We start from the raw sequence: 27,379 nt of genomic DNA, 5'->3' as shown, positions 1-27,379 counted from the left end.
GGCCCGCGCGGCGCATCCGGTCACGTGCGCGCGCGGTGCCGGGGCGGCGGGATGCGGGTGAAGGTGCTGAGCCGCAACCCCGATGACTACGTGCGGGAGACCAAGCTGGACCTGCAGCGCGGTAAGCGGGGCTCCGGTACCGGCCCTCGGCCCGGCACGGCACGGCACAGCCCGCCCGGAAAGGATGAGGCCGGCGGCCCAGGAAGGCGTTCACCGCCCGTCGTCCGCGCCGCGTTCCGCTCTGGTCCTCTCCCCTCCGCCGCTGCCCGCTAGCAGCGAGAATGAGAGAGCTCGGGCAGTGGGCTTTGGGCTTCTCCTTGCGGGCGCCGGGAGTTTTCCCCGCGGGTGCCGCTCCCGGGCGGGATTGGCGTGCGGCGCCTCTGCGGAGCAGGACTTGCCTGGCCTCGGCCCGGGGCCGGCGCTGCCCGAGCTCACATCGGGGTGGCAGAGCCTGGAGCTTCCAGGGCCTGGTCTGGAAGCGGCGTCAGAGCAGGAGTGCGAGGCTGGGGATTTAATCACTGTTCTGGTACCCCGAGATTGCGCTTAGTATTTCCTAGGTTACCCTTTGCAGTTTTTTTGCAGTTAATGCTGTTCCGTTCCTGGTACGTCGAGTTCTGCTTCTTGGACATTTATTATTAAAACTGCCAAAAATTGCGTTGATTTTACGCACAGAATAATAGAGTTTTGTGGGTTTAAAGGTTGGACTTATCTAGTCCAACCCCCCACACCCTGTCCTGTGGTGAACAGGGACATCTTCAGCTACCTCAGGCTGCTCAGAACCTTGATGGGGCTTGTTCCATCTCGTTGTAAAAAATTTCTTACTACTATCTAGTCTAAATTTACCCTCTTTAAGTTTAAAACTGTTACTCATTGTCATATCATACCAGACCATCTAAAAAGTCTGTCCCCATCTTTCTCATAGCCCCCTTTAAGTACTGAAAGGCCGTGGTGGGGTCTGCCCAGAGCTGTCTCTTCTCCAAGCTGCACCAAAGCTCTTACAGCCTTTCCTCAAGGGAGAGGTAGTCCATGCCTGTGCTCATATCTCCTCTGGGCCTGCTCCAGCATGGTTTTCTATGTGTGTTTTTTTCTATGTGTGTTTTCTTTCTGCTGCAGTTCCAAGGAACTATGACCCTGCATTGCATCCATTTGAGGTTGCACGAGAGTACACAAGAGCTCTGAATGCCACAAAGCTAGAACGTGTGTTTGCAAAACCCTTTCTTAGCTCACTTGATGGCCACAGAGATGGAGTTAACTGCATGGCCAAACATCCAAAAAGTTTGTCTACTGTGCTGTCTGGAGCCTGTGATGGAGAGGTAAGCTTTCAAACCACAACGAACACACATCTTTTTTCTCTTTTGTGTTTTGTTGCGTTGTTTGGTTGGTTTTGTCACACCTTACTTTTCTGTCTCTGTTCAGCATGTTACCTTCATCCTCACGCAGAAGGATGCTGCTCTACAACTGCCACTGTACAGGGGAGACAAACTGGGTAGACAAATTGTAGTGAAAGGTTTGTGGGTTGAGATAAGGACAGGGAGAGATCACTCACCTATTACCACCAGGGAGAAAACTGAACTTGGGGTTAATAATTTAATTTATTATTAACAAACTCAGAACAGAATCATGAGAAGTAAAATAAGACCTTAAAAATACCTTCCCCCCACCCCTCCCTCCTTCCTTCCCAGGCTCTCCCTTCTCCTCCCCAGCAGCACAAGGAAATGGGGGAAGGGGGTTACAGTCAGTTCATTACAAGTTGTTCCTGCCTCTTCTCAGGGAGAGGAGGTGCTCTGCTGCTCCACCGTGGGTCCCTCCCATGGGAGACAGTTCTCCATGACTTCTCCAGTGTGAGTCCTTTCCACAGGTTGCAGCTTTTCATGAGTTGCTGCTGTGTGGGTGACTTTCCACATTGTGCAGTCCTTCAAGAAGAGGCTGCTCCAGGGTGGGTCCCCCACAGGGTCACAAGTCCGAGGAAACCTGCTCCAGTGTGGGCTCCTCTCTCCATGGGTCCCGAGGTCCCTGCCAGGAGACGGCTCCAGCAAGGGCTTGCCATGGATCACAGCCTGCTTTGGGTGCATCTGGCCTTGTTCTTCTCCACAGTGCAGGTGGTCTCTGCACTCCCATTAACCTCCTCCGTGGGCACCAGGGGCACTGCTGCCTCACCAGGGTCTTCACAACAGGCTCAGAGGAACCTCAGTTCTTCCTCCTCCTTCTTCCCTCACCTTGGTGTCTGCAGAGTTAATCCTCTCATGTATTCTTGCTCCTCTCTTCTCTGAGGGCAGTTACACTTGCCCACTAACTTTTATTCCTTTTTGAATGTGTTATCACAGAGTTGTTACCACCATTTCCTATTAGCTTGGCCTTGGCCAGGGGTGGGTCTATGTGGGAGCTGGCTGGCATTGGCTCTGCTGGACGTGGAGGAAGATTCCAGCATCTTCTCACAGAAGCCACCCCTGTAGGTTCCCACTACCAAAACCTGGCCATGCAAAGTCAATACATGTTGGGATTCCTTTTTCTGCCCACATGACACCCCCCTACTCCTCCCCCTAAAGAAGTTAAACTGCCAGATTAGCCAGTGAAAGGGCATACAACCAAAAATTTTTTTTAATAACAGGGTTTCATACTGCCTAAAAAAGGCTAACCCTGTATTTATTTTACATAACAATTATAAATAGCAATCATGGACACCTTAATTGGAACTAGCAGAAAAACCTGTCTTTTCTGAATTACCTGTCTTTTTTCACCCTTACATTGCTCATTTGACAGCACTTGAATACTTTAGAGGTGTTTAAAGGTCTTCTAGGGAGTTGGTTGCTTTCTGCTTTTTATAGAAAGTGCTCATGTCATGCAGTAGTATAATGGAGGTTAACCTTTTCAGAGAGTAGCGGAACAAATTTCTGTTTAAGTTCTTATCCAAATTTCTTATCCACTGATAGAGCAAGTAAAGTTTTGGGTACTGTAAATACATAAAAATATAAAAAGTGAACTCCATTTCTTTGTTATTGGTTTTTAAATGAGCCCAAAAGCTTTTAAACAGAAACCTCTGTATGAGGTGGACATCTGTAGACAATGTAGTACAGCAGCTGGACAGAAAAAATTCTGTGGGTTTCAAATTTCTTTGTGTTTTTGTCTTTAAAGGGGTATTATTTTGATAAATTTATGACTGCTGCTGTTTTTTAGCAAGAATTCTAGTTCAAAAACATGGGAGTGCAAAAGGCAGGGAAGTGTACAGCTTAGGTCAGGGGGGAAGGTAGGAATGAAAGAGCCTCGCTTTTAAAATTAGTTTTCAAGAAAGAAATAATTAGTTTTTAACAAGATAAAATCTGACCGGTGTCCAAGCCAGCTCTGCCATTTCATTACAACATGTGTGGTCTCTTGTACTTGAAATGTGAACTGCAGCTGTGGGCTGTAGAAAGCTTACAGAATATTTGCTTTTTGTTTTTATCAGGTTAAGATTTGGAACTTGACCAAACGACAGTGTATCCGCACGATACAAGCTCACGAAGGCTTTGTGCGAGGCATGTGTGCCCGTTTCTGTGGCACATCATTCTTCACTGTGAGTATTGTGTGGCTCCTTAGCAGTGCAGTAGCACAGAGTACTTGCTCACCATCTGTTTCCCACTGAGAAGCTTGCTCTCTGCCACAGAATATTTAAATATTGTATGAATACACTTATTAAATGTGTCGGTGGACCTGACAGTTCTATTTAGGATGAAGTTTTTTCTGATGCTGTGATATGGATATCATTCAAGGGACAAATCGAGCAAAGGGACAAGTACCAGCAAAGAGCTTACAGATGGTCATGTAATTAAAACTCCAGTAAACTAGTTTTTGTTAAAGTAGTAAATGGATTATGTTCATTGCAAGATGTAAAAAAGTTACAAAGTAACCATTTGCATATACATATACCATGTTAAAAAGTAACCATTTGCATTACTATGATTAAGAATTATCTGATTAAGTTAAGATCATTCCAGGTGAATAAAGCTTTATTAATTCATGAAAAACTACCACAGATTCAGTTGCATGTCAACTGCTTGGAAATAGTATGTCTTCCTGTTGGCATTAAAACAGTTCCAAGATAACACAACAGGAAGAACTGTTTTTGAAAACAGGAAGTGTCCTGAGGTTGTGCTTTGTTTGAACTGGTCATAGAAGTGCCATTTTCACTACAGTATATGTATTTTTTCTAAGATATATACCAGGTCACAGGGACAGTAGTTAGGATGTAGGAAAAGTCTCAGTAAAAAATCCTAAGTGACTCCAAATTAGTTACTCCACTTTTGACAATGTCTGCTTGAAAATTGAGAGAGCGAGAGAAACAGTAATAGTGCAGTCAGGGAGGGGAGGATAAACTTGTAAAGCTACCATTTTTTAGGCCTGTTTTCCTGATCCAGGTCACTGCACAGCCCTGCAAAAGCTTGTGCTGGCATTAGTGCAAGAGGTAGAACAAAATTTGGAGCAGGCAACCAGAGCAACTGAGGTGGAAAGTGCCTTTTAACTGATTACAGGCTCACCAAAGTGAGTTCCAGAAGATAATTTGCAGTTTAGGGTGCCAGTTGATTAAAAACCACAAAATGTAGCCTTACAAAATAGCTGTCATTCCCAGCTTACCTTTTTCCTATTCAGCTATCTATATTGGAAACTGAAAAAGCCTTGTGGATTAAGATGGCCAGTGGAATAGGTGAATGAAAGGTGGTGGTGGGAAACAAGTGACAAGCTGGGAATCCATCACGTGCTCTCAGAAGCTGTCAGATCCCCAGGCAATCTGAGCAGCAGCCACTGTGGAGCCAGCCTCCACCTGCTCTTTCTGCTGCCAGTACTGCAGCTTTTATTGCAGAGCATTGTTCTGTGGTATGGAATACTCCTTTGGCAAGTTCAGGACATCTGTCAAGCCCGTGTTCCCTTGCAGTCTGCTGCCCACCCCAGCAGGTGGGTGAGGCAGGGATGATGGAGACAGAGTGGGAGCAGGGGGAAATGCACAGCCAAGGCTTGGGTGCTGTATCAGGGCTGTTTCAGCCACACATCAAAAACACAGTGCCAGGTGGGCTGCTACGAAGAATGTTCACTCCAGCCAGACCATGTACATGTTTTAATGAGATGTTATGACCAGGAGAGCTAAAATGTAGCTTGGAGGTATAAAATGGAACAATGAACAGGCAGGAGGAAACATTTGTGTATATCCCAGAATATTTTTTTTAAAGGGTGCCTGTATTTAATTGCAAAACTTATCTAGCAAAATAAAAGGGAATATATTTGCATAAAACTGTACATAATTTCTCCAATATTTCCAGGTTGGTGATGACAAAACTGTAAAACAGTGGAAAATGGAGAGCCCAGAATACGGAGAAGAAGAAGAACCTATTCATACAATTCTTGGAAAGGTAGTAAATCTGAGTTTTGATTTCCCACACCTTTTCTTTTGAATTAAGTTTGAATCATTTCTTATCTAGCTTTTGAAGGAGAGAGAAATAATTTGATATCACCTGTTATCATAATGGGTTGTAATTTGCTGGCATCAAATTTTATTATGGCATTTTTAAAGTATTTTCATGTTTTTATTACACTTACTTTACATGTAACCAGAAAGGATTCCTCGGATGCCACCAGAGACTGCTTAGCTCTGTGTGTACTAATTATCCCTTTCCTGCAAACTGGTCACATTTCTCTGGAGTCTCTTCAGATGTGTATTGTCAGTGCTTAGTCTGCATTAAATAACTTACTTACTTTTCATACCAATATCTCACAGCTATTCAATACAAAATACTGACTTTACATCTTCCTTATTGACAAAAGCAGTCTAAAAATAGATATTTTGGCACTTTGAATTTGTGATACGCTTGTGTTAAGAAAAACATTAAATGCTTTTTTCAAGTAGATGGTTTGAAACTCTTTAGTTATTGCAATGTCTCTGAAATCCATTCAAGTCCCCACTGAAAATACAGTTTCACTCTTAAAATTTTCATTTGCTTTAAAATTAGCCAGGATTTTGTAAATATGCCTTTAGTGCCAACTCCATTGTAAATTAACAAGAAATGCATACTTACACCTTAAATGGAAAAGAAAGCTTGCCTACTGGAAGGGGTACATCTCATAAGGCTTAATTTCTAGTAGCAGTGGTGACTTAATTTTCAGTAATATAAATGAGAAAAACCATGTGAGACTCCACATGCAAAGATTTGTTGATTTTTTTTCCTAACAGAACATAATTGAGTATTTATTCATACAATTGGGTTTTAAAATTTTTGCTTTGTTTTTTGTTCTTTTTCCTTAAAGACAGTGTATACAGGAATTGATCACCACTGGAAGGAACCTGTTTTTGCTACCTGTGGCCATCAAGTGGACATTTGGGATGAACAAAGGACAAGCCCCAAGTGTTCTCTGACTTGGGGTTTTGATAGCATAAGCAGTGTAAAATTTAATCCCATTGAGGTAATGATTGTGTAATATATTGGAAATCAGTATTTTTCTTGAGCAGTATGAGATCTAAACTCTGTTTACACCATCTTGATTTTTTTCTTCCAAATTTAGATTTTATGTTTTAATGGAATATGTCTACATAGATTTTGATGATTATATTATTTTGGAATATAGTACTATGTAATTTTATCTTCCTGTCTTTTGTCTCTGTTAGTGTGGGAGAGGAGAAACAAAAGCAGAGTAGTCTCCATTCTGCCTACAATAATACATACCTCGTACCTCAGTCATACAGTGTAGCAGCTAAGTGGCTGTGGAGCTGCCTGTTCATCTGTTCCAGTATTCCCTGTGACTTAGACTTCTCACTCTCCTCATGGCAAAACAATTGCATTTCATCTTTTACAACACTTCTGTTATACCCCTTGACTGGGCTGTGCTCATAGAAAATGTGTTTATGAGGAATTGTCTGTTAGTTTTAAAGTAGAGGGCACTGCATGGATTCTGGATCTTACAGGGAAAGCTATTTAAAATGTTTGTGCTGGGTAATTAGCTGCACAGAAAAATTGATGAATGTATTTCCTTGACTGAAAAAGAAACTCATGACCAGCTTTGTGAAATAGCTTAGGTATCTCATGTAAGCTGTTCACCACACTCTAGACGTATTCAGAAGGCCATACGCACTGGTTTTGTTTTTTTTTTTTTCTAGACTTACCTTTTGGGAAGTTGTGCTTCTGACAGAAATATTGTGCTATATGACATGAGAAAATCAACTCCATTAAAGAAGGTAATATTTTTCTTTTTAAGATTAATTACTAGTGCTAATAATCATGCTGAATATATTATAGCATGCAGTTGTTGGTGACAGTAGGGAATGGGAATGTCTGAAATCTGAGTTAACTGAGTTTTCATTGTCTGAGTCTTCTGAGTTTGAATTAACGTTGGGATTTAAACAATGCAGAGTTAGAAGGGCCTTTTTCTGCATTCAGACAGGCTGTCATGCTCACTCTGTTGTAATTCTTGATCAAGTGCCTGACCTGACAGCAATTTTACAATAAGAACTTTATGTTCCTCTATTGCATTCTGTCTATGTATGTGTGATTTTCATTTTTTTAAATTTTTTTTTTCCTTTCCGTACCAGAAGGAAACAAGGTAACTTCACTACTGGGGAGCCTTGCTCTGTATTTGAAAAGGTGTTTTTCCTTCGAAGGGAGATAAACCCTTCCCTATACACCTACTATAAATATTCAGAAATCCTTTGCAGTGTAATCAAAATAATATTTATGTGTGGAACATACTGATGACCTAAAGATTCCTATTTAACAGAATATTTGTATTTCTTTAGATAAGAGGATGGTAATTCATACACACCTATCAAATCTCAATCAATTTCAGTAGTTCTAAGCCCCAGATCTATCTTATCAATATTCTTGAAATACAATATTCTGGCTTGTGAGTATGCACTCAGTGTTCTCCTGTGTTACATACTATCTGCAGTGTCATTGAGCTGATACGCACTACAACATTAAAATGGTACTTAGTTATAAAAAGGAATGTTGTTGGCATAGCAGGGTTTCTTTCTCTCCCTGTGCCCCAACAAATTTTAAGTTTCATTTGGGCCACCGAGGCAGTGCTTATAGAAACTTGTCAGCAATGCCAGCTAAAGACCTGAATGTTGAAATGAGCCCAACCAGTGCTGTAGAGCTGCAGCATCTGGTCAAAGGATGCATTTTGATCCTTTGTGAACCAAGTTTGAATCTAACAGAATTTTACATATGTATATATGCTAAATATATGACTGTACATACATGTGTATATAGAATTATTGTAGACTGTGTGCACGTTTGTGTATGTGTATCTCATGTAAGCAGCTTGCTGAGGTGCATTTCCTGCTGTAGGAATAAACACTGGTTAGTACTTCCTTGCTTCCATGGGCACAGTACTGGGTTTCCTCCTGGGATAGGGATAATTCTGTGGAGAGGAGGGGAAATGTCCATTTCCGCATTGAGAGCTAAGAGCTCTGGAACTCCTAAGAGATTGGTTTTGCTTATTAGTGTTACCTCACTATGTATGGGCACTGGTTTCTGGCACTGCTGCATTCCTGGGATTTGATCAGCAGAGCAGCTGGAACTCAGTGGGAGTCCCTTCATGAATGGAAATAGGAGTACATCACACATGCATTCCTATTCACACATTTCTCACATCGTGTAGCTCTGTTGCCCGTTTGTCCTGAGTGTGGGTTTCAAAGCCTTAAGTTTTAAAAAGGGAGGGATGAGATAGTGAGATGCTACCTATGTTCAAAACAGGAACTAGTCTAAAAAAAGCTGGGAAAGATGAATGAAAGCAATTTTGTTGAAAGACAAGAGGAAAATGATTTGATAGGAATTGGTACACTTTAAAAGTCATTCTTGTGCAACCTGTGGGATCAGGAAAGCTTAGGGTGTTGTAAAGATAGACGTTAGGATTTTAACAGCTGACAGGAACTGTGTTTTTCTTGTTACATTCTTAGGTGTTCATCTCAACCTTGTAGGTAGTAAAGGAAGACAGGTTAATCATTTGGGTAATGTTTCTATATTAAAGTAATCTCAACATTTCCAGGCTGACATTCTTTGCAAGTAAGTGCTCACAGTTGAAATAATTAAACCCAGAGAACCAAGTCTTCAGGGACTTGAAAATTTTGACTTGTCTTAGTGGGGTCTTAAACTTACCCATTTTCTAAGATGTACTATATAATTTCTTAAGCACCATTCTAATTCCAAAAGCCACTGCTAAAATCAACTGAAGGCTTGTAAATTTTGGTTAAAAAATAGAGATTCGGAGCATGACAGGACTTGACTCCATTTGAAAGAGCTGGGTTTTTAGCAATATTGAACTTATTTGTAACATGGCTTAAAGTACTAATTATAGATATGGTAGGTTAACATTAATTGTGTGCTCATTTTGCAGTGGCTGGTAAACTTGTAGCAGGAAGGAATAAAGAACAGTCCTTGATTATTAACTTTCCAGTTTTGTGCAAGTTTTATAACTAGAACAATATTAAAATCTGAGCAAATTCTAGTTGTCATATTAGTGTAAACAGAGGACATCTCAGTGTCCGCTTTTTAAACTAGAGATCACTTTAGAGATCTGATGATTACATTCCCTTCTGGTAGCATGCAGTTCCTGAAAATAAGCAGTGTTCTGCAGCACAGACTTTATCATGAACAGGATGGTATCACCTAGGAAATGAGGATTTAGGGAGGATGAGAATTACGGGAATGGACACACATTCATTGCAATCTTTTGGAGGGGTGTTCAGTAAAATATCATCATTATTAACTTGTTTTGAGACTGTGTTCATTACTGTAAGGGTTATAATTCTACAATTATATTCTGAAATAGGTGTGTTAATTTATGGCATTCAGTGTAGTAAGCCAAGAATAAAAATGGGACTTGAGTACCATACTGTTAAACACTCAAATTTCAGGATTTTTAAGTAGGATTATAGCTGGCCTGGAGCATTGTAGAAAATCCTGTTTAGAGTTGTTCAGTTTGTTAATCATTTGCTCTGTAATTACACATCCACTTTGTGTCAGGCATACTGTATAGCTCTTATTTTCAAGTGAATGGTTGGAAGTTCTTCTCAGCCTCGGCAGAAGCCAAAGCTGCAGTGTCTGGTGTGTCAGATGACTTTCTCCCTGCCTTGCCTTGTCCCACAGGGGCCCAGCTGTCCTCCAAGGTGGGGACATCCAACATACAGCTTGCTAGTGCCTCTTGTCTAGTCTGCAGTTAGAAAGCAGAAGGGTTTTATTAATCTGTTATCAGCTGCCTTCCTCCCACTTTAGGGCCAGCTGGCCTCTTTGTTGGCCATATGCTTACAAGCAGCAAGCAAATCTTACAAATGTGTGAGGAATGATTCACTGCTGATACAGTGAGAGTGCTGAGTACCTGACAACACAGGAACTTCTGTGTGCATTGCTTGGCACTTCCACAAGAAATGGCAACTGGCCAAGAGAATTGGTGAACTGCAGTTTTAGACATAAAATAATGAAGGGGTAATAACTGGGAGAGCATAAACATGTTACAATTGCTTTGCAAATGCTGGTTCACAGCTTCAATTAATGACTATGTCCCTTGAAATAATCATTTAATTAGGTGTATCCATAGATTACTTAACTAAAGGTTCCTGTAAATGGGTCAGAGAAGTGAAATTTTTCAAAGTTCCAGATTTACTTGTTGACCACTGGAAGGTTGCCATATTAAATGACCACTTAAAAGAATTTTATTCTAAGGTGATATACGGAGGAAAATTAAATTGTTGTGTAGCCCAAAGCAGTAAGCATGTAATGACAGACAGGAGGCTCTTGGATTTCACTTCTAACACTGCTGAGGAAACATTCTGTCATGTGCTGTTCCTCTGCCATAATTCTCTATCTGCTAAGTGCTTGTCTTCAGGGGTATGCAGGAAGTTTTGAACTGCAGTGAGTATTTTACTGCCTTTAACAAGGTAGCAATGTGTAAATATATTTCAGGTTATCTTGAACATGAGGACAAATACGCTGTGTTGGAACCCTATGGAAGCTTTCATTTTTACTGCAGCAAATGAAGATTACAAGTGAGTGTAACTTTGATTTTCGATAATCCTGGACAGGTTATATTTTTCATCTGTATCTTGGTTATTTATGATCGTTCGAAAATGAATTTTTAAAAGACTACTCAAACTCTAAATTTGAGTCACTTTATAACCTGAAGAATTATAGGAATACAGATTTTAAGAAATATGAATTGATAGTAGGCTGCCTCTCTCTGTGTGTCTCAGTACCTAAGGGGTAAAAAGCAGTGTAACTTAGAATAAATGGCAGCTCAACCAATGCAAGTATAGCTTGAGATGGGCCCTGGAAATTAAGTACTATTGGTCCAGTCTGAGGCAATATAAGTGTTTATTTTCTTGCCAGCTCTTGTGAAGCTTGATACATTGTACTGATCAGCTATTTTCATGAGAACATTTCTTAAAAAAAAATAAATCTTTTGTGAGACAGTTCTGGAGACTGCAGTACTTATCCTTTCAATGTCTCGGAGCAGTTTTTTACTTTTGAACAATACTATTCATGTGAACAGCTAATCTGATATTGAAAAAGCTGTCTCTTCAAAACTAGGCCATTGCAAATATGCTCCATATCCTTTTTTCCAGGAAGTCAGTGATCTAACAATAGATCACTGTTTTCTTCTAGAACATAGGAATTTTATCACTTATCTTAAGGCTGTTTTTCTAAGGAAATGGAATCTGGCTCAGACCTTGAAGTGTTATATTCACTGTGCTCTTTTTCTTGTATTTGTTATGGTAAAACTATTAGACTACCTAATCTGTTTGTTTATAAGTTTGGGTTTTTCTTTATGAATTTGCTTTTTGGCTGGTTTGGGTTTTTTAAAATTTTTTTTTCCTCCTCTTGCTAAGCTAAAAACTATAGCTTTTGCTGTCAGGGAAAACTGTCCTCTTGCAGCTTGAAGCATTTAATATGCAAAGGCAAATGTACACATCAACAGTGCATATGCAAGTATTTGCTGGTTATATGGAGTAGCAATTTTGAATAAGATGCTGCATACTTGGGGAATTTAGAAGGAAAAAGCAATAATCACCAGTATAGTATTCAGTAAGATAAATTTAATTTCAGTTATGCATTCATCTGCAGAAAGGAAGGTGAGAAACCTGTTGAATTAAATTTTTTTACATGATAGTTCTACTAAATAGTATATCTTAATCAGGCTTCAATAAATGCATTGTCTTATTTGCTTATTTGCTTATTTGCTTATTTGATGAGCTACATAGTGATTATGTCTAGCTGCTTTATGCAAAGGGAGTAGAGGTAGACCTTATCTGAGCTTTAAAGTCCTTAAGAGCAAACCAGCTGAGGTCCAGCAGCTGGTGTTTACTTTTAACATAATGTTTTTCTATGGATAGTGTGCTCCGCTGAACTAGCATCTCCATGGGTAAGGACCAGGCTTTCCCTCTTTCCCTGCACTCGTAGACTTGCTACACCAAGCTTTCCTTGAACTGAACTTGTCTGCCTAAGATAATTAGGCAGTAACAAGGGGTGCCGAGCAAATGGAACTTTACAGTAGACTCTGAATTACTAAGATTTCACAGCATGGGAATATTAAGAAACCTTTCAGAACTGATAGGCTTGCTGTAATGGTTGGGAGGTGCTTTTACAAGTTCAGGGTGCATACTTACATAGGAAGATGGAGTAAAGACGGCCAGTGTGATGCCTGCAGTCTGACCTGTGGACACATGATGAAGTGGAGCCTATCGTCCTTTGATAGGGAGCAAGAAGCCTGATCCAATAACTAGATTAATAAACTTTCAAACCCTAAACAATGCTGTTTTCTTTCTTTTCATGTATTATGAGCTGTTTTAAGGAGTTCCCTCTGCAATATGGCTCTCTCCTTAAGTGTGCTTTATGTAAAATGTACTGTTTACTTAGGACTTGTTCTGATACTAAGCTACTGATGTATTTATTTTCAAGCTTATATACTTTTGATATGCGCTTTCTTGAATCACCTGTGATGGTGCACATGGATCACGTGTCTGCTGTTCTTGATGTGGATTATTCACCCACTGGGAAAGAATTTGTGTCTGCCAGCTTTGATAAGTCCATCCGCATTTTTCCTGTGGACAAAGGTCACAGCAGGTGAGTTGTTTTACACTTTCTCTCTCTTCATTCCAGTGACTTCCTCCCAAATCCTCGAAATTACTGATTCATTCATTAACATCTTCATTGGGGAATTTGCTTCCTGTGAGTTTTGAAATCTTATTCTGTTGGTAGCTGGAAACTGACAGGCTGTGTAGTTGACTTAATTCTGGAGTATGGATCTACTTAACAAGTAGCAGTAGTTCCACAATATGGAATTAAAATCAGAGTGGATTACTGTGCTCATGTCATTTGTATTTTACCTTGGTGAATCCCATTTGATTTCCTTGTTGATGCATCTTTAATGTTTTTAGGTTGCTTTGTTCTGTTTCTGTCACCACTTAAGTTTGCAGTGTGTTACAGTGTGGTAGCATTTGGTTTCCTAGGGATTGTCTTCATCCTATGTGGATGGTTGCTGAAGACATTATGTAAAATAGATTGTTGTATGAATTCCTGAGGATTACTTTGGGACCCTTTTGTGATCTGTTTCAGTGTACTTACTACCTTTTTTTCATATTTTGTTAACCTGGTTTTGATTTGTAATACAGTGCTTTGAATACAATTCACGTGGAGTTTGTTTTTCATGTAAGGTTTCATAAGTCAGTATATTAAATATTTTGCTGGAGTTCAGATTGAATCTACTGTGTCTCCATTATTTTTTGGTTTTCTTTCAGTTTCATGAAAACTGGAGCAAGTTATCTGATCTTTCTGGTATCATTTGATCTTCATAAACCTGCCTTCATTATTCTTTCTTGTCAGTTCTTCCTCCTTTTTCTTTATTCTTAACTTTATTTTACTTCTGCTTGACTTCCTCTCTCCAACCATGTCCTCCCAGAATGTTGTTACTAAGTCAAGTTCTAGGTGGCTTGAGGATGAAAATGTTGAAATGCTGGCTTGGTGAAGGTGTATATTTTAATTATTAATTGATGAAATTGGGCATGCTGTGTAACAGTTTGTGCTCCTGTGCTGCATTAAAGAGTGGGAGGAGCTATTTACATTCCCTCTATATCTAATCTACAGATAGTTTTCATGTTCTTTTTGTCTTGCAGTAGTGCTTTAAATGTAATTCGATGGTGCAGTTTGTAGGTTTGGGTTTTTTACCTGACTTGCATTACTAAACAATATGGTTAGCAGCTTCTTTGTGGGATTAATAATGTTCACAGAAGTGGTGATATGCAGACTTAACACACATCACTGAGGAGAAGTTTGCAGATCCCATAACACAACAGTAAAAGGCTTTATTTCACATTTTAGCGGATTGTTGCCAAGACCTGTGGAAGGGATTTTTCTCTTTGTCCACACTTTCCCCCCTTTTGTGTTGTAGCCCTAAATCTAGTGAGGAGCAGCTTTACAAATGAAGAATTTTGCCTCTTGTAAGCTGATTAGAGTGTTCTGGTGCACTTAAAATTTTTTTTAGAAGCAGGGCTTCTTTAGAATTGCACAGTTCATATTAATCTCATGGAAAATGGAGAAAAGTCTCTAAATAGAAGATCTGATCCTGCTTGGAAAACTGAGAGGGCACTTAGGAATACCTGTAAATAAAGATCCTGGTGCTATTCTAGTTTTTACTTCTGTTGTCTCGCCAATCTGAAAAACTCCTAACTTCAATTGTTTTCTATTTTATTTTTAAATGAAAATTTAAATAGTGAAATTGTTTAGCCCTAAGAAATAAGTTTTTTAATGCAGTTGATTAAATTTAGTAAATGCTTAGTAAACAGAACTCTACTTCTGTGCAAACTTCTACATGACACATCCAGGTTATTTGGCCATGTTTTCTGTTTTTCCTGTCCCTGAAAAATCACATTTAATACCTTGTGATGACAGCCACAGGATAGGCAAAGGCTGCAAATTCAAAGTGTAAAAAGGAAAATGACTTAGTTCCCCAAAGGTGGGTGAAGAAAAGCTTAGTTACTGAGTCATGTGATAGAAGGAAAGTAAAACATAGAAATTCTTGTGCAAGTGCAGATGTGCACACATGCCATTAAACAGTGAAAAGCTGATATGAGTATTAATGTTTTCTGATGGTAGTTGTGCTCAGTCTTCCACATAGTTGTTCTTGTAGAGTATCGCTTGCTGGTGAATGGAAAGAGGTGATTAAGCTTAATAAAGCTTATTTATTCTGGTATATTGATTACTTTTCTTTTTCTCACAACCACTTCAGCTCTACCCCAGTCTAGTTTCTCCACACCACTTGAAATAGGTGTTGCTTCTATGTTTCTTTTACATTTTTACTTGGGTTTTCCTTGCAAAAATAACTGAGTGGAAGAAGGAGAATAAGCTGTAGTGCATGACTGATGCATCAAAGGAGTGGCTATTGGTAGACAATAAATAGGCCTTATTTCTTCCTTCTTTTCAGAATGCTAATAAATAGCTAAAATTCCCCAGAAAATTTATTTAGTCCTTTATTTTTACAGCAGAAATAAAAGAATAAATTTGTTTGATACATACTTAATGAAAATTAGACAAGAGTTTAACTTAAATATTATTTTAAATGTAGCATGCAGAAACATTTTTCAACAGCACTTGTTGGGCAGGAGTCTGGTCAGCAGAAATTAAAAAAGAAATGGAGTCCATTTTTGAGTAAAGGAGGGAAATCACAATGAAGACTAGGAAATTCATTGCCATATCATAAATGGACAGCTGGGAGGTGTTTTGTTCCTGTTTGGTGTCAGATTCTTTGGTACCTATTTTTCTGCATTCCCATTCTGTAATACTCTCAATGTAAAAGCATATTAATCAAAATTGCTTCAGGAACAGTATGCATTTCATACTGTATACCCTTAGCATGTTTTGCAAAAATAGTTATTATTTAACTCTTTACTATTATTTTTGTGAAAGCACTTTTAAAAAAAGTATCTTATCCTAGGTGGTCCTTTATCAGTCTATCACACTTCCTTTGTATCTCTATAGAAAGATAAGATCAGCAGTGTTTTAAAAAGTCAGATTTTTAAAAAAAGCAACAGCAAGAAAATATGGAAAAATTTTACCTTGAACAGAATGCTTTCTGCTATTTGAAAGGTAATGGTGAGAAAAGTGATGATAGATAATTTAAAAATGTTTCTCTGCTCTAGGGAGGTTTATCATACCAAACGAATGCAGCATGTCATCACTGTAAAATGGACTTCAGATAACAAATACATTCTGTGTGGCTCAGATGAGATGAATATTCGCCTGTGGAAAGCTAATGCCTCTGAAAAACTGGGAGTGGTGAGTTGCATTTTGCTGTTATCACAAGGTGTTTGGGGGTTTTTGTTATTATTACAAACAGTTAGCCTCTTCAACTTTTAAAAACTTATTTATGAAGGGAAGCTGTAAAATTATAGTTTGACATTTGTGTTTAATTTGCAGATTGATATAGCAGTATAGCTCATTGCATTTACTGCAGCTTTGAATAAGAAAATGCCATGCCTCATTATTGCTACACAAGATGACTTCTTTTGGTCTTGTTTATTGTTAACAATAATCATCAGTTCTATCTAAACTAGATTTGAATTTTTTACGTGTGTGCTAATTGTTAGAATTCATCCTTTACCACTGGGAAAAAGGTAATAAATTCTGTTTAGCTATACTTAAGTAATTCTGTTGAAGTTTAGTCACTACTTTTAAAGATTTTGACTGGAATGTGTAGTTCATGACTGGAATGTATTAGTTCATGTTCATTCATGCAGTTTGTTTGTTAAAAAAAAGTTTAAAAAAGAAATTATGCTGTGATAAGCAAATGTATTGTAAAGTAAACTGTTTGCACTGATGTGTAGTTTGACACTGAGATTGTTGTTTACCTTTGTAACTCTCTCTGCCAAGTGGGCAAACTAGGATGGTATCTGAAATCTGCTTAATTCAATGTCAGTCTGTTTGGTCGAGGTGTTCCTAGTGTGAATGATCACCGGTCTCATTAGAGAAGACTTCTCAGTTATACTTGTTCAAATGTTTGTGTACAGACAAAGCCCAAATGTTCCCTTTCAGTTACCAATTGCATAGCTTCATCTGCACAGCTGAGTCAAAGTATTGAGTGACTTTGGAGAATGAATTTGGCACTTTGTCTGCTGGGAGTAATCCCTTTATGTAGCTTTATATTGTTATGGTATTTTGGAGGTGCTTTTCTGAGCCCGTCAGCAGAGCTGTCAGATAATGTCTGGGGGAGTTTCTCTTGATCTTGTGAAAGGTTGTGGGGAAAGGAAAGGGAAGCTGTGATTCAGGGGAGAATGTGGTACAGCTGAGATGCTGGATCTGTTGCATACTAATGTCTCGGACTGCTTGTGATTGATTACCTGAAGCTCCATCAATTTGAAGTATCCGTAGGAGGGAAGTGAAGCAGCTGGGAGAGGTGGCAGGTGGAGGGAGTGGAGGAGTACTTAGGGCTACGCTGGAAACAGGATAATTTGTGGACTGCTGTGTGCTCTGAAGCACTGGATGTGGAGTAGAACAGTAACATGTATATCTTTAGCCATGGCCCACCATAGATATTGGGAAGTCCTGTTAGTATTCTCAGGTTTGCTGTAGAGCAGTAGATAAAAAAGCCCCACAGCTTTGTGGTTTCTGCAGTAATTGGGTTTACAAATTACTGTTTAGGTTGATTTTTTTTTTTTTTTTAAATTTTAGTTTTTTAAAAGATACCTTCCCCCCCCCCCCCCCCCCCCCCCCCCCCCGCTGTTCTGCATTGATTTATTAGTATTTTCCCATGTGGCGGTTTGGTCAAACACTTAAATATCAGTTCCATAGTTGCTAATTTTGGTGATTCCACAAAGCTCATTAGAGACTTTACATTTGGATTTAAGGTTCGTGTTAAATTTGTTTAGATAGTGCAGTGCTGGGTAGAAATATTATCTGTGTTCCTTCTGTTATATCTGCATGCCCATGGCAACACCCTTTTCACCTAATTTTATTATATTAACTGAAGCTTTCTCCATTTGCTCACTATATTTTTAGCAAGAGATCATGATGTTTCTCTCTAAGATGCTGTTCTGTAACAGAATTGTCTGGTATTTTTGACGTTCATCTTTACTCTGAGCCCTTCGTGTGAAGGACAAGTGGGTAAAAAGAAAGTCTCAAATGCCATTTTCGTGTAGAAGGGTTCCTAATATTTTCAGATGTGAACAAAAAGTTCACTGTACTGACTACTAGATGGCATTGGCTCCTTTTCTTATGAAAGAGTAAGGATAATTGACTCTGGGAAGTAATAAGCAAACACAGCTACTCCTACATAGCAGAAATATTGCATACCAAAAGGACAACTTAGCTATGTTTAAGTGTTCAGAACAAAGACTGGTAAATGACATTCTGCTGTTTCTGTAGTATTGGCGTCAGTGAAAAACTGGCCATGGATGGGCCTAAAAAAAGACTCTGCTTAGGTGTGAATACTGGCTATTGGATATGGTCTGCACGTTAATACTCTTGTGTTCCTTGACCTGACAGGAGTCCTACACAAAACAGCCTTTGTTGTCTTTCTTTGTGAGTACAGTGTTGTTGCTTGATGTGCCCCCTGGAGGCTGCGCCCACCATGTGGTTCTGCTCTTGTGGGATCCTTCCAGTGAAGTTTTTGTGACAGTGTGTAAGGGTGTGTATTTCTGTCACAGTACTTGGGCTGTCGGCTCCCAAGAGAACCAAATCAATAACTATCTGTGACACAGGTCAAGGGGACATGTGGTTTATTATTTGATTTTTTTTTTCCCCATGGTTTTTGAATTATTCTTGGGGGGATTTTTTTTCTTTTTTTTTTTTTTTTTTTACTGTCAGAAGTGAAAATCCTCCCATAATTTATCATCCTATCTTAGAGAAAACACCTTGCAACATCAAAAGTCATCTTAAGAGGCAAAATTATTTAGAAATACAGGAAGAACTTAAAAGTGGCACAGAAAATTTGCTCTCACGTCACAGAACAGAGATGAACTTGTGAAGAATTACATTATAATGAGAAAAGAACATTTCACACCCCTGTATCTTATGTGGTAATGTCTTCAAGCCTGGTGTTGTTGAAGCCGTGAATTTAGCAAGACACAGAATTTGAAGCCGTCTGAAGTGGCTATAGTTGTTTAAAATTTTTTTAGAAGCACTATGAAGTTTTATTTTTCAGATGTTTAGAGAGCAATTGTAGCTAATAGGACTCAGGAGTCCTCATGGCTTATCATGCTCTTGGATATATCTTGGGAACGTTGCTTGGATTCAGTGCAAATCCCTGTTTGATCCAGCCTGGTAGTTCCTGGGATTCTTAAGAATGCGGCTGTTAATGGCTATTTAGCAGGTTCCGCTGATGTTTTTTTAGTATCTGCTTCTTTTTTAGAGTGTTGGTGTTCTTATCTTCACAGACATATGCTTGCTTTTTTTGTAAGTGTCCAGTCATTCCACAGTCTGTGGCTATTTTTTGAATGTTTTGAATATTCAAAGCTGAACATTCAGTGATTCTGTCAGAAGTGTCAAAGTATGTCTTAAATGCTTACTTGCTTGGTCTGCTATTTTTCTTTGCTGAGAAGATTCGATTAAATGACTCATCCAAAGGTCACTGTATTTCTGATATAATGCTAAAATCTTGCAATACATTGTATTGCAAGATGGATATTTTTTGTGCTGGGGGTGGGTAGAAATCAACATCCTGAAAGAGAAACAAAAATAGTAATCAAACATTTTTTTTTCCTTTGGTGAGTACTTAGTTGTTTTTTCACATTGCTAAGTTCAAAGGAAGTTATAGTGAATATATAGTACTCGTGGTGTGGCTGGTGAACATTTATCCAGTTGGAAAGTTCTACTTTCTGAGCTGTACCCGAGCAGTCATCACTTCTGACATGCATGTTTCTTTTGGGTTTTAATGTATTTGGCACTGCACTCATTACTCAAAATCAGTGAAACATGAAAGGAAGAAGAAAAGTTTCTGGAGAAGCCAGAGGCATCTTGTGTCTCTACTCCACTGACAATTAAATCTACACAGGTTTTACGTAGGAGTAACAAAACCCAAATATCTGTGTTGGAGCTACTGCAGAGGTTGCTTCAAAATAATTTTCTACATTTGGCCTTTAATAGATTTTCATTAATTGATTAATATGTATTATTAAATAGGATGCAACAGGTGTTATTTTTAAAGCAGTGAACATGTATCTGCATGCCCAGAAGCAAAAGACTCAGTTAAGACTTGAGAAACTCTAGACTGTTCAAATACATAAAATATGTCTTGTTAAGTATGTCTGGTGCTTTTTTACCTGTGCTTTTGAAGATGTTTGGGATTTATGGAAAGGTAAATGATTTTGACTTTTGAGGAGGAAAATAGAGCCTGGTCTGAGTGGAAAGGCTGAAAAGGCAGCAATAATATAGTTGATTTCAGTTAATAGTGCACAATCAATGTAATTGATAGAAGGAAAGGGATAGACTAGGGTTTTCTGAATTTTACTGAAAGTAATTAACTATCAGTAGAACTTGTAAAAGCTGTATTGCTTTTCAGTCTACTGTCACATTAAAAAAGAAAGTATACCTGCACTTCTTAGAGTGTGAATTCTTAGTAACTTTACTTCTGTGAGTAACAGCTGCAAAATTTTGTCTGTTACTTTTATGAATTAGTACAGAGCAGTGGGTTAGGATGCTTAGAATTTTAGTGAAACTACTGATGAGTGAGTGAACAGTAGTGGAGCATAGGTTTACTGCTTTCTTAAAAAATGCAGAAATAGCAGATTTTGAATATGGGCTAGTAGAGAGAGGAGAAAGTACTGTTAGAAATCTTGATTTTGATTTAGCAAAGTGCATTAGCAGGAGCATGTCAAAACTGTTTTAAGCAATTGTTTATCCTTTCAGTCTGTTTCTAGTATGTGGTTCCATTTTCTGAGATAATGCTGATAACAAGCACTACCAGATACTATTGGTCGTGGCATTCTTTTCATAGTGATTTTCAGCTTGTGATTCAGTGCACCTGCAACTTCAGCCCTGTAGCTATGATTTTATGCTCTTAACATCTACATTGCCCTAGATTACCTTTCTGGTTTTTTTGCTTTTGTCATCCCTTTAGATGTAAAGAGATCAAAATTTTGGGTCCAGGAAAGAATGAATAATGAACTTCATGACTATAAATTTAGAAGGTGTTTTCTGTAGAGCACAGAAAAGTAAAGACAAGCTATGGTGTAGAAAATTGCTGGGATATATCTGGATTCTAAAAATATATTGCATCTGTGCTCTTGCCTGCCCTAACATAGAAGGGCAACCTGAAGAGGAAAGATAAACGTTCATTTCATATTCTCATGCTGAATTACAGAAGTCTTAATAGTGTGGAGTTTTAAATACAGCCCTCTTGAAGAGAAGAATTTTTTTAAGGGTGGTTTTAGCTTCTAATCAAGGCTCTGCAAAAATGCTTACTTTTCTTCTGCTTAGATGGAAAAATAAGCGGTCTGTGTCATCAGGAGGGAGGAAAAGAGGCATGGGCAGTTTACTCTAGGAGGCATTTTCCTATTGCGGGCAACATGGTTGCATTTTAAGAGTTCTTTTTCCCTTTTTTCACCCTACGTATTTGCTGTGAAGTCCTCCTGTGTAAGTGACACAAATCAGTTATGTTTCTGCCACATAATCCTCATTTTCCTTGTGTAGGAAATAAATTGCACATTCATTATTTGAACATACAAAAAACCAGTCATATATCACTTTAAGCATGCCTTCCCCTCATGATATCGCATAAATCCTAATTTATTACATATATTAAATTGGAGAGTGTTCTATTCCTTATAAATGAAATCTCTAATCCTGCAAATCGTGCTGTGCATCTTCTCCAGCCCAAAACAGAATGGGAAGTAACACTGTTCTCTTGAGCTGTTCACACTAACCTTTGTAAATGACTTGCAAGAGAGAGCTGGAATTCAGACATTATTGCAGTGTGCCTTCTTAGCTATCTGCTCTCTCTCATGAAGGAAACTTGTCATTAATGCAAAATTTTCTTTTCCCATGGTGTGGATGAGGGTGCACTTGGCACAGCCGCGTGTATTGGCTGCTGGCATCTGGTAGTTGGGTGGAAAGTCAGCAGCTGTGTCCCTTTGTCTCTACCACATTAGCCATAAAAATGGAGTCAGGCTCCACCACCTCTTAATCTCTATTAATTTTTTAAATAAGATGTCCTGGCTGTATCTTTAATTTACAGATTCACCTCTTGTCTGTAGAATCATCGAGGTTATACTAAATCGGCAGCAATTTGCTCTTCTAAAATTAAAGGAAAATCATTGCATTTAATTAAAATAAAGCTCTTTAATTTGGATTATGTTGGCAGTTTTCTGCAAAGTGGGAACACCTGGGATTTACTGAGAGGGAACCAGCTATTCACAGGCTGGCTCACAAGAAGGAATTTCAGTAAAAAGGGGAGGGTAGCTTTAGTGGGCTAAGTCTGTAAAATATACTCAATTTCAATTTCAGAGGCCACAATGAGTGTAAGTAAAGCAGAAGGATTTGGATTTTATGAACAAGATGGTGTGGAGAAACAGGTTAATATCATCATGTATCTCTGATGTCTGAATAAGAATTTTTTGAGCCATGAGTAACTCTGTATCTGGTACCTAGTTTCTTTATTGTCCCAAATCAGAAGCTCCTTTGGGGTAATTTTTATCAATACTTGTTTTCAGACCATTTATGGTATTCTGGACCAAAATCATCTGAGTGTGATATTTATTTATTCAGAAATGATGAAAAATTGTACCAGAAGTCACACACAAAAGTGATCTCCAGAGTGGAGAATTAATAACCAATTGCTGATTTCAAGGGGGGGGAAAGCATATTTCTCATTATATTGTAAGTGAAATTTCCAACTGTGTGTATAATCAAGTCGTTGGTTTTGTTACTGCTTTTTGTTTTTTGTTAGCATCAGTTTCTGTCTTTTCTTGAAAGTGAGAAGTTAGTGACACCGAGTCATTTGCAAAGCTGAATCGTAGAAGTTGCCTGAACTATTGTTTTACTTTTAATGTTTTAGGTGGAAATAGTAGTGTGACATAAATGTAGGATGGTAAAAGACTGGTGCCATGGTTTAATTGAAAATATGAAGGGTTTTTAAGATGTCTGAAATATTGGAGTTACAGAGTTTGGGCAGGAGGGTAGAAAAAAGAGGATGGGATTAAAATCATATCAAATTTATGCTAACAGATTTTATATTTATATTAAAACTCACTAGACTGAAATACAGCTGGAATTTCCAAAGATCCAAATAAATCCAAAATACATTGAGATTGCTCTTCCTCATGAAGCAATGCATGCTTTAAACAAAACAACAGGAAACACATTTTTTTCCATTTGATAAATAGACATTAGGACCAAAGGAAAAAAGCCTAGCTGAAAAAAAAAAATTGTCTGTAGATTGCCTGTCAGGAGAAGGTGTTTTGTTGTTGATGGTGGCTTGGACAGAATTTTAAACATTAATTAAAAATTAGTCTTTTATGGCAATGTCAGCTCACTTGTATTTCATGTGGTTGTGATATTAAGACTTTTTTAGCTGCTTGATGAAAGTTGGAACTCTCTGTGTGGCATATAGTCAAGCTAATACTTGAAATCTGATCCGTGCTTTGTGCTTCCCAAGGGGTCAGGGTGCTGGGTAAGATTTAGGGCACCTGAAGAGCTTTCTGTAAAGCTGTTCATGAAGACAGTTCTTCTACAGCATTTATAATTACACTGGCTAGTGATTAAAATGCCTGAAAATCTTTGTTTTACAGGGAAAACTGGTTATCATCTGAGGTTAAGAAAGACTAAGCAGAGTGTTTGCTGTCAGCTATTTATGTTCTCATTTGTCACTCAACAGCACATTAAAATCTGATTTTCGGGAATTAAATTTGATTACTTCATTCAGCTTTAAAATGATAATGGGTTGTGTTTGAGCATTGGGATATTGTTGGAATTTTAGGTTTTTTAATACTTACCTCCCCCTATTCTGGAGGAATTTACTAGAAGGAAGCCATTTGAATGAAAAGTTAAGATTTTGTTTTGTAGAGAAGATTGACAGTTAAATCCCTGTTCCTTTATAACGTGCTTGTCTGTGTTATTTTCCCTGTAGCTTGCACCCCGAGAGAAGGCAGCTATGAATTACAATCAGAAGCTGAAGGAGAAGTTCCAGTTTCACCCCCAGATCCGGCGCATCGCTCAGCACCGGCACTTGCCCAAGAGCATCTACTGCCAGATCAAGGAGCAGCGCATCATGCGGGAGGCTCGGCGCCGCAGGTGCGTGCTCCTCCTCGCCTTCCTTCCTCTTCCTCTAAATCAAACCCAGCCCTGCCGTCCTGCTGTGGCCTGTGGGAGTGATAGAGCTCCTTTGAGCATTAGGGTCAGGGATCATGAGCTACTGGATTGAGTATAAGGAAAACACAGATGAGTGCCAGTGGCAGTGAGGGCTGGCTGCTTCCCAGATGTGCAGTGAAGGCATGGCAACAGATGCCATGTTGGGAAGAGCCACAGTACTGAGTTGAGCATGACATGATGCCCCATTGCAGTGGAAATAGGATGGGCTGCTATGGGGTGTGCGGAGGGTTTTTTTGGGTTTTGATTGGCTTTTCATGGATTTCTGGTTTTGGTTTTTTTGTTAGTGCCAGATTCCAGGATGAATGTTTTATACCACCTGGATCATTGCCATGTGGAATTTCTAGGAGTAGAAGGTGGCTTACTTTGCTGTAGCCATTGAATTAACAGTAAAGTGGTGGGTCTTAGTCATCCTTATTAGCTAAAAACTCCACAAACTTGAGCAGCTGATCATGTTGACATGAAAACCAAGCGGAGCTCCCAAAGAAAGGCTCGTTTGAAACCTTTCTAAATCAGCCAACTTAAAAGTTACTTTCAAAAGGGATGGTCTTTCTTCCCAAAGGAGTATATGGCTTTTGGTTATTAGAAACAGAGCAATTCTTAACTTTTTTGGCTTTCTTTGTAGGATGACTTCGTTAGTAGCTTGAGGAGGAAGACAGTATTTCTTAAGGATTTGTGCTGACTACTGAGTTTCATTTTTCTGTTTTGTTTCTAGGGAACTGAATCGTCGTAAGCACAGCAAGCCAGGATCTGTGCCATTCGTGCCAGAAAGGAAGAAGCATATTGTGGCAGTAGTGAAATAATTGTCACATGTACAAAATGCCACAATGAAAGAAAAATGTCACTATTAAAATAATACACTGTACAAAATTTGATGGACTTTGGTAAGACAGCACGTGGTTCCAGAAACATGACTTTTCTTCCAAGTTTGTGCATCCTCTGACTTCAAGTCATCATGTTTTGAGTAGTTATGAGAATTTCCCCTGTAATATTTTTCCCATTTGTCTGATGTTACTGGCCCAACACTGCATATTGCAGTGGAGTTTTACCCTTTTGATACAAGCAGATAATTTGGTGGGAAATATCTGTAATTCCAGTTCTATTTCTTGGTAGTATTACTACAAAAAAGGGATAAAATAGGTTAATACTTGTCAAAGCAAAAAAATCTGCTCCATACAGAGTTACAAATATTGTTGTCCTTATGCTGTCCTTTTTAAGAATTTTTATTTAAACAAATTTAATAAAGTGACCTTAAGCAATGGACTAGATTTTGATTATTTCAACTGATTATTCCAAATGTCTGAATTACATTTCTTACTTCTTCAATGTATTATTTTTATTTTATCCAGAAAGAAATTCAACAGAATTTTCAAACATCTGTAAACATTTATAGTTTTGCTCTGTCTTTTAAACTATTTTTATATAAGCTGACCAAACTTTAGACTGTTTACTTGCCAATATTTATAATTACTTAGTTGAATAATTCTTTTCTCTTTAAAACTTGCAAAACCTGGATTAAAAAAATTACATGTATTTTATAAACCACAGAACTCCTTTGGATGAGATTTGTTATAAGCTTTCTATTTTACATTTATAGAAGAAAAATGGAAGTTTCACACCTTACAAGGTATCTGTATCCCAAAGGTCCTTTACAGTTTGCCTGGGAAACACCCTGTTTCTCTTCCCATGCAATAAACAGCCTTTTACTGAAGTTACCAAGGAGATGAGAAAACTCTGCTGGAATTAAACTAGGCTGTCTAGACTGAAGAGAGATACAAGATATGTAATAACTGTAATGTTGCTTAACATCATTGTACAAAAAGCTCTTTAAAGCTCTTTTTAAGTCTTAACACTACAGTGTGTAATGACACTCCTCTTGCCCTTAGCTTGTGCACAACAAAAAAAAAAAAAAAAAGGAAAGGTGAACTCAATTAGAGTAAACTTAATACTTATTTTTTTTAATCTGGAAATTGAGCACTTTGAGCACTTGGCTTCATATAGTATCCTGTTTAATGTTTCTGCTGACACTAATCCATATGCATTTCTGGTTCTTACTCTTTAACTTGTCTCTTGCAGTACTGTTTGGGCAAGATTCCTGAATCATCATGGCAAAATTATGGCTCTTTAGTGATAAGAGGCCATAATGTATCTTTGACTCTCTGGATCACTTACCTTTATGGGGTGATGCAGGAAGAGAAGCAGATCTGAAGAGCTATAAGTAGGATGATGAAAAGAAGTGGAACAGATCAGGAAATAGGCTGATGCTGGCTGTGTGCCTGTTGTACTAATACGGTGCACTCTGTGCCAAATACAGTTTATTTTCTTCCTGAAATACTGAAAAAATTGAGGGAGAATATGCAGTCCAAAATATGGCTTGTGACACAGCTGTAGTCAAGTCTTGCACGATTTGCAAAACCAGACTAATCTCCTGAAATGTGATTAAAAATTTTCAGCCTTGTCAGTTTTGCGTGAGTTGAAGTTGTTGATTATTGATTTGTTGAGTCATGGTAACCTCTGGTGTGAACAAGCCCTGCTGCTTGGAATTTATTAGCTTTGGTGCAGAACTCTGAATGTAAAGAGAGCTTTCAGTTGTGAGGTTGGTTAGGTTGTGGTGTGGCATTGGTGTGGAGTAATGGGTGTGAGCCATGTCTGAAGGATCTCCTCATCTTCTAACACCTTTGTGAACTGTTGCTTTCAGAGGGAATCTGAGTGGTGCAACTCAAAGCATCAGGGTTGGCTAAAAATTGCTAGAAGGATTGGAACTATGCTGAAAAAAGGAATTTTAATGTTAGGAGAGTATTCAGAGTCTGTGCATTCGGTTATGAATTCCTTCTCCAAAATCTGTGGATGTAGTTTTACGCAGAGATTTGTCTTGGCATCAAGTGGGGCACCCTCTTACCATTCCAGGAAAAAGTCTGTTTTCCAGAGTCAAGTCTTGCTATGACTTCTAGAAACATGCTAGATGCAAAATCAGTGTAGGTCTGAGCTGGAACTTTCTGCTTGGAAATCAGTTATTTGGAATTTTGCATGGATCCTCTGTGAGTTCAGAGGATCCATGGCCATGGATTTGTATG

At 38.6% G+C, this 27,379-nt stretch overlaps 1 protein-coding gene across 1 annotated transcript; it reads left to right on the top strand.

Annotated features, from left to right (window-relative positions):
* Window positions 1-2: 2 nt before the first annotated feature.
* On the top strand, window positions 3-25,752 carry DCAF13 (DDB1 and CUL4 associated factor 13). The gene is made up of 11 exons (XM_084211487.1): window positions 3-121; window positions 1,114-1,313; window positions 3,443-3,550; window positions 5,289-5,378; window positions 6,271-6,426; window positions 7,118-7,195; window positions 10,920-11,002; window positions 12,912-13,076; window positions 16,148-16,283; window positions 24,067-24,230; window positions 25,021-25,752. The coding sequence occupies exons 1-11, from the start codon at window positions 52-54 to the stop codon at window positions 25,106-25,108; spliced, it is 1,338 nt and encodes a 445-aa protein (XP_084067613.1). The 5' UTR covers window positions 3-51; the 3' UTR covers window positions 25,109-25,752.
* Window positions 25,753-27,379: the final 1,627 nt, after the last annotated feature.

This window comes from Fringilla coelebs, assembly GCF_963513975.1.
Source record: "Fringilla coelebs genome assembly, chromosome: 1".
NCBI lineage: Eukaryota > Metazoa > Chordata > Aves > Passeriformes > Fringillidae > Fringilla > Fringilla coelebs.
The sequence above is the reverse complement of the archived record's forward strand: the minus strand, read 5'-3'. Positions and strand labels throughout refer to the sequence as shown.

Coding starts and splice junctions, on each gene's coding strand:
- DCAF13 (XM_084211487.1), top strand. CDS start 52: ATGCGGGTGAAGGTGCTGAGCCGCAACCCCGATGACTACGTGCGGGAG. Junction 5,379..6,270: donor TTCATACAATTCTTGGAAAG/GTAGTAAATCTG, acceptor TTTTCCTTAAAG/ACAGTGTATACAGGAATTGA. Junction 13,077..16,147: donor GTGGACAAAGGTCACAGCAG/GTGAGTTGTTTT, acceptor TCTCTGCTCTAG/GGAGGTTTATCATACCAAAC.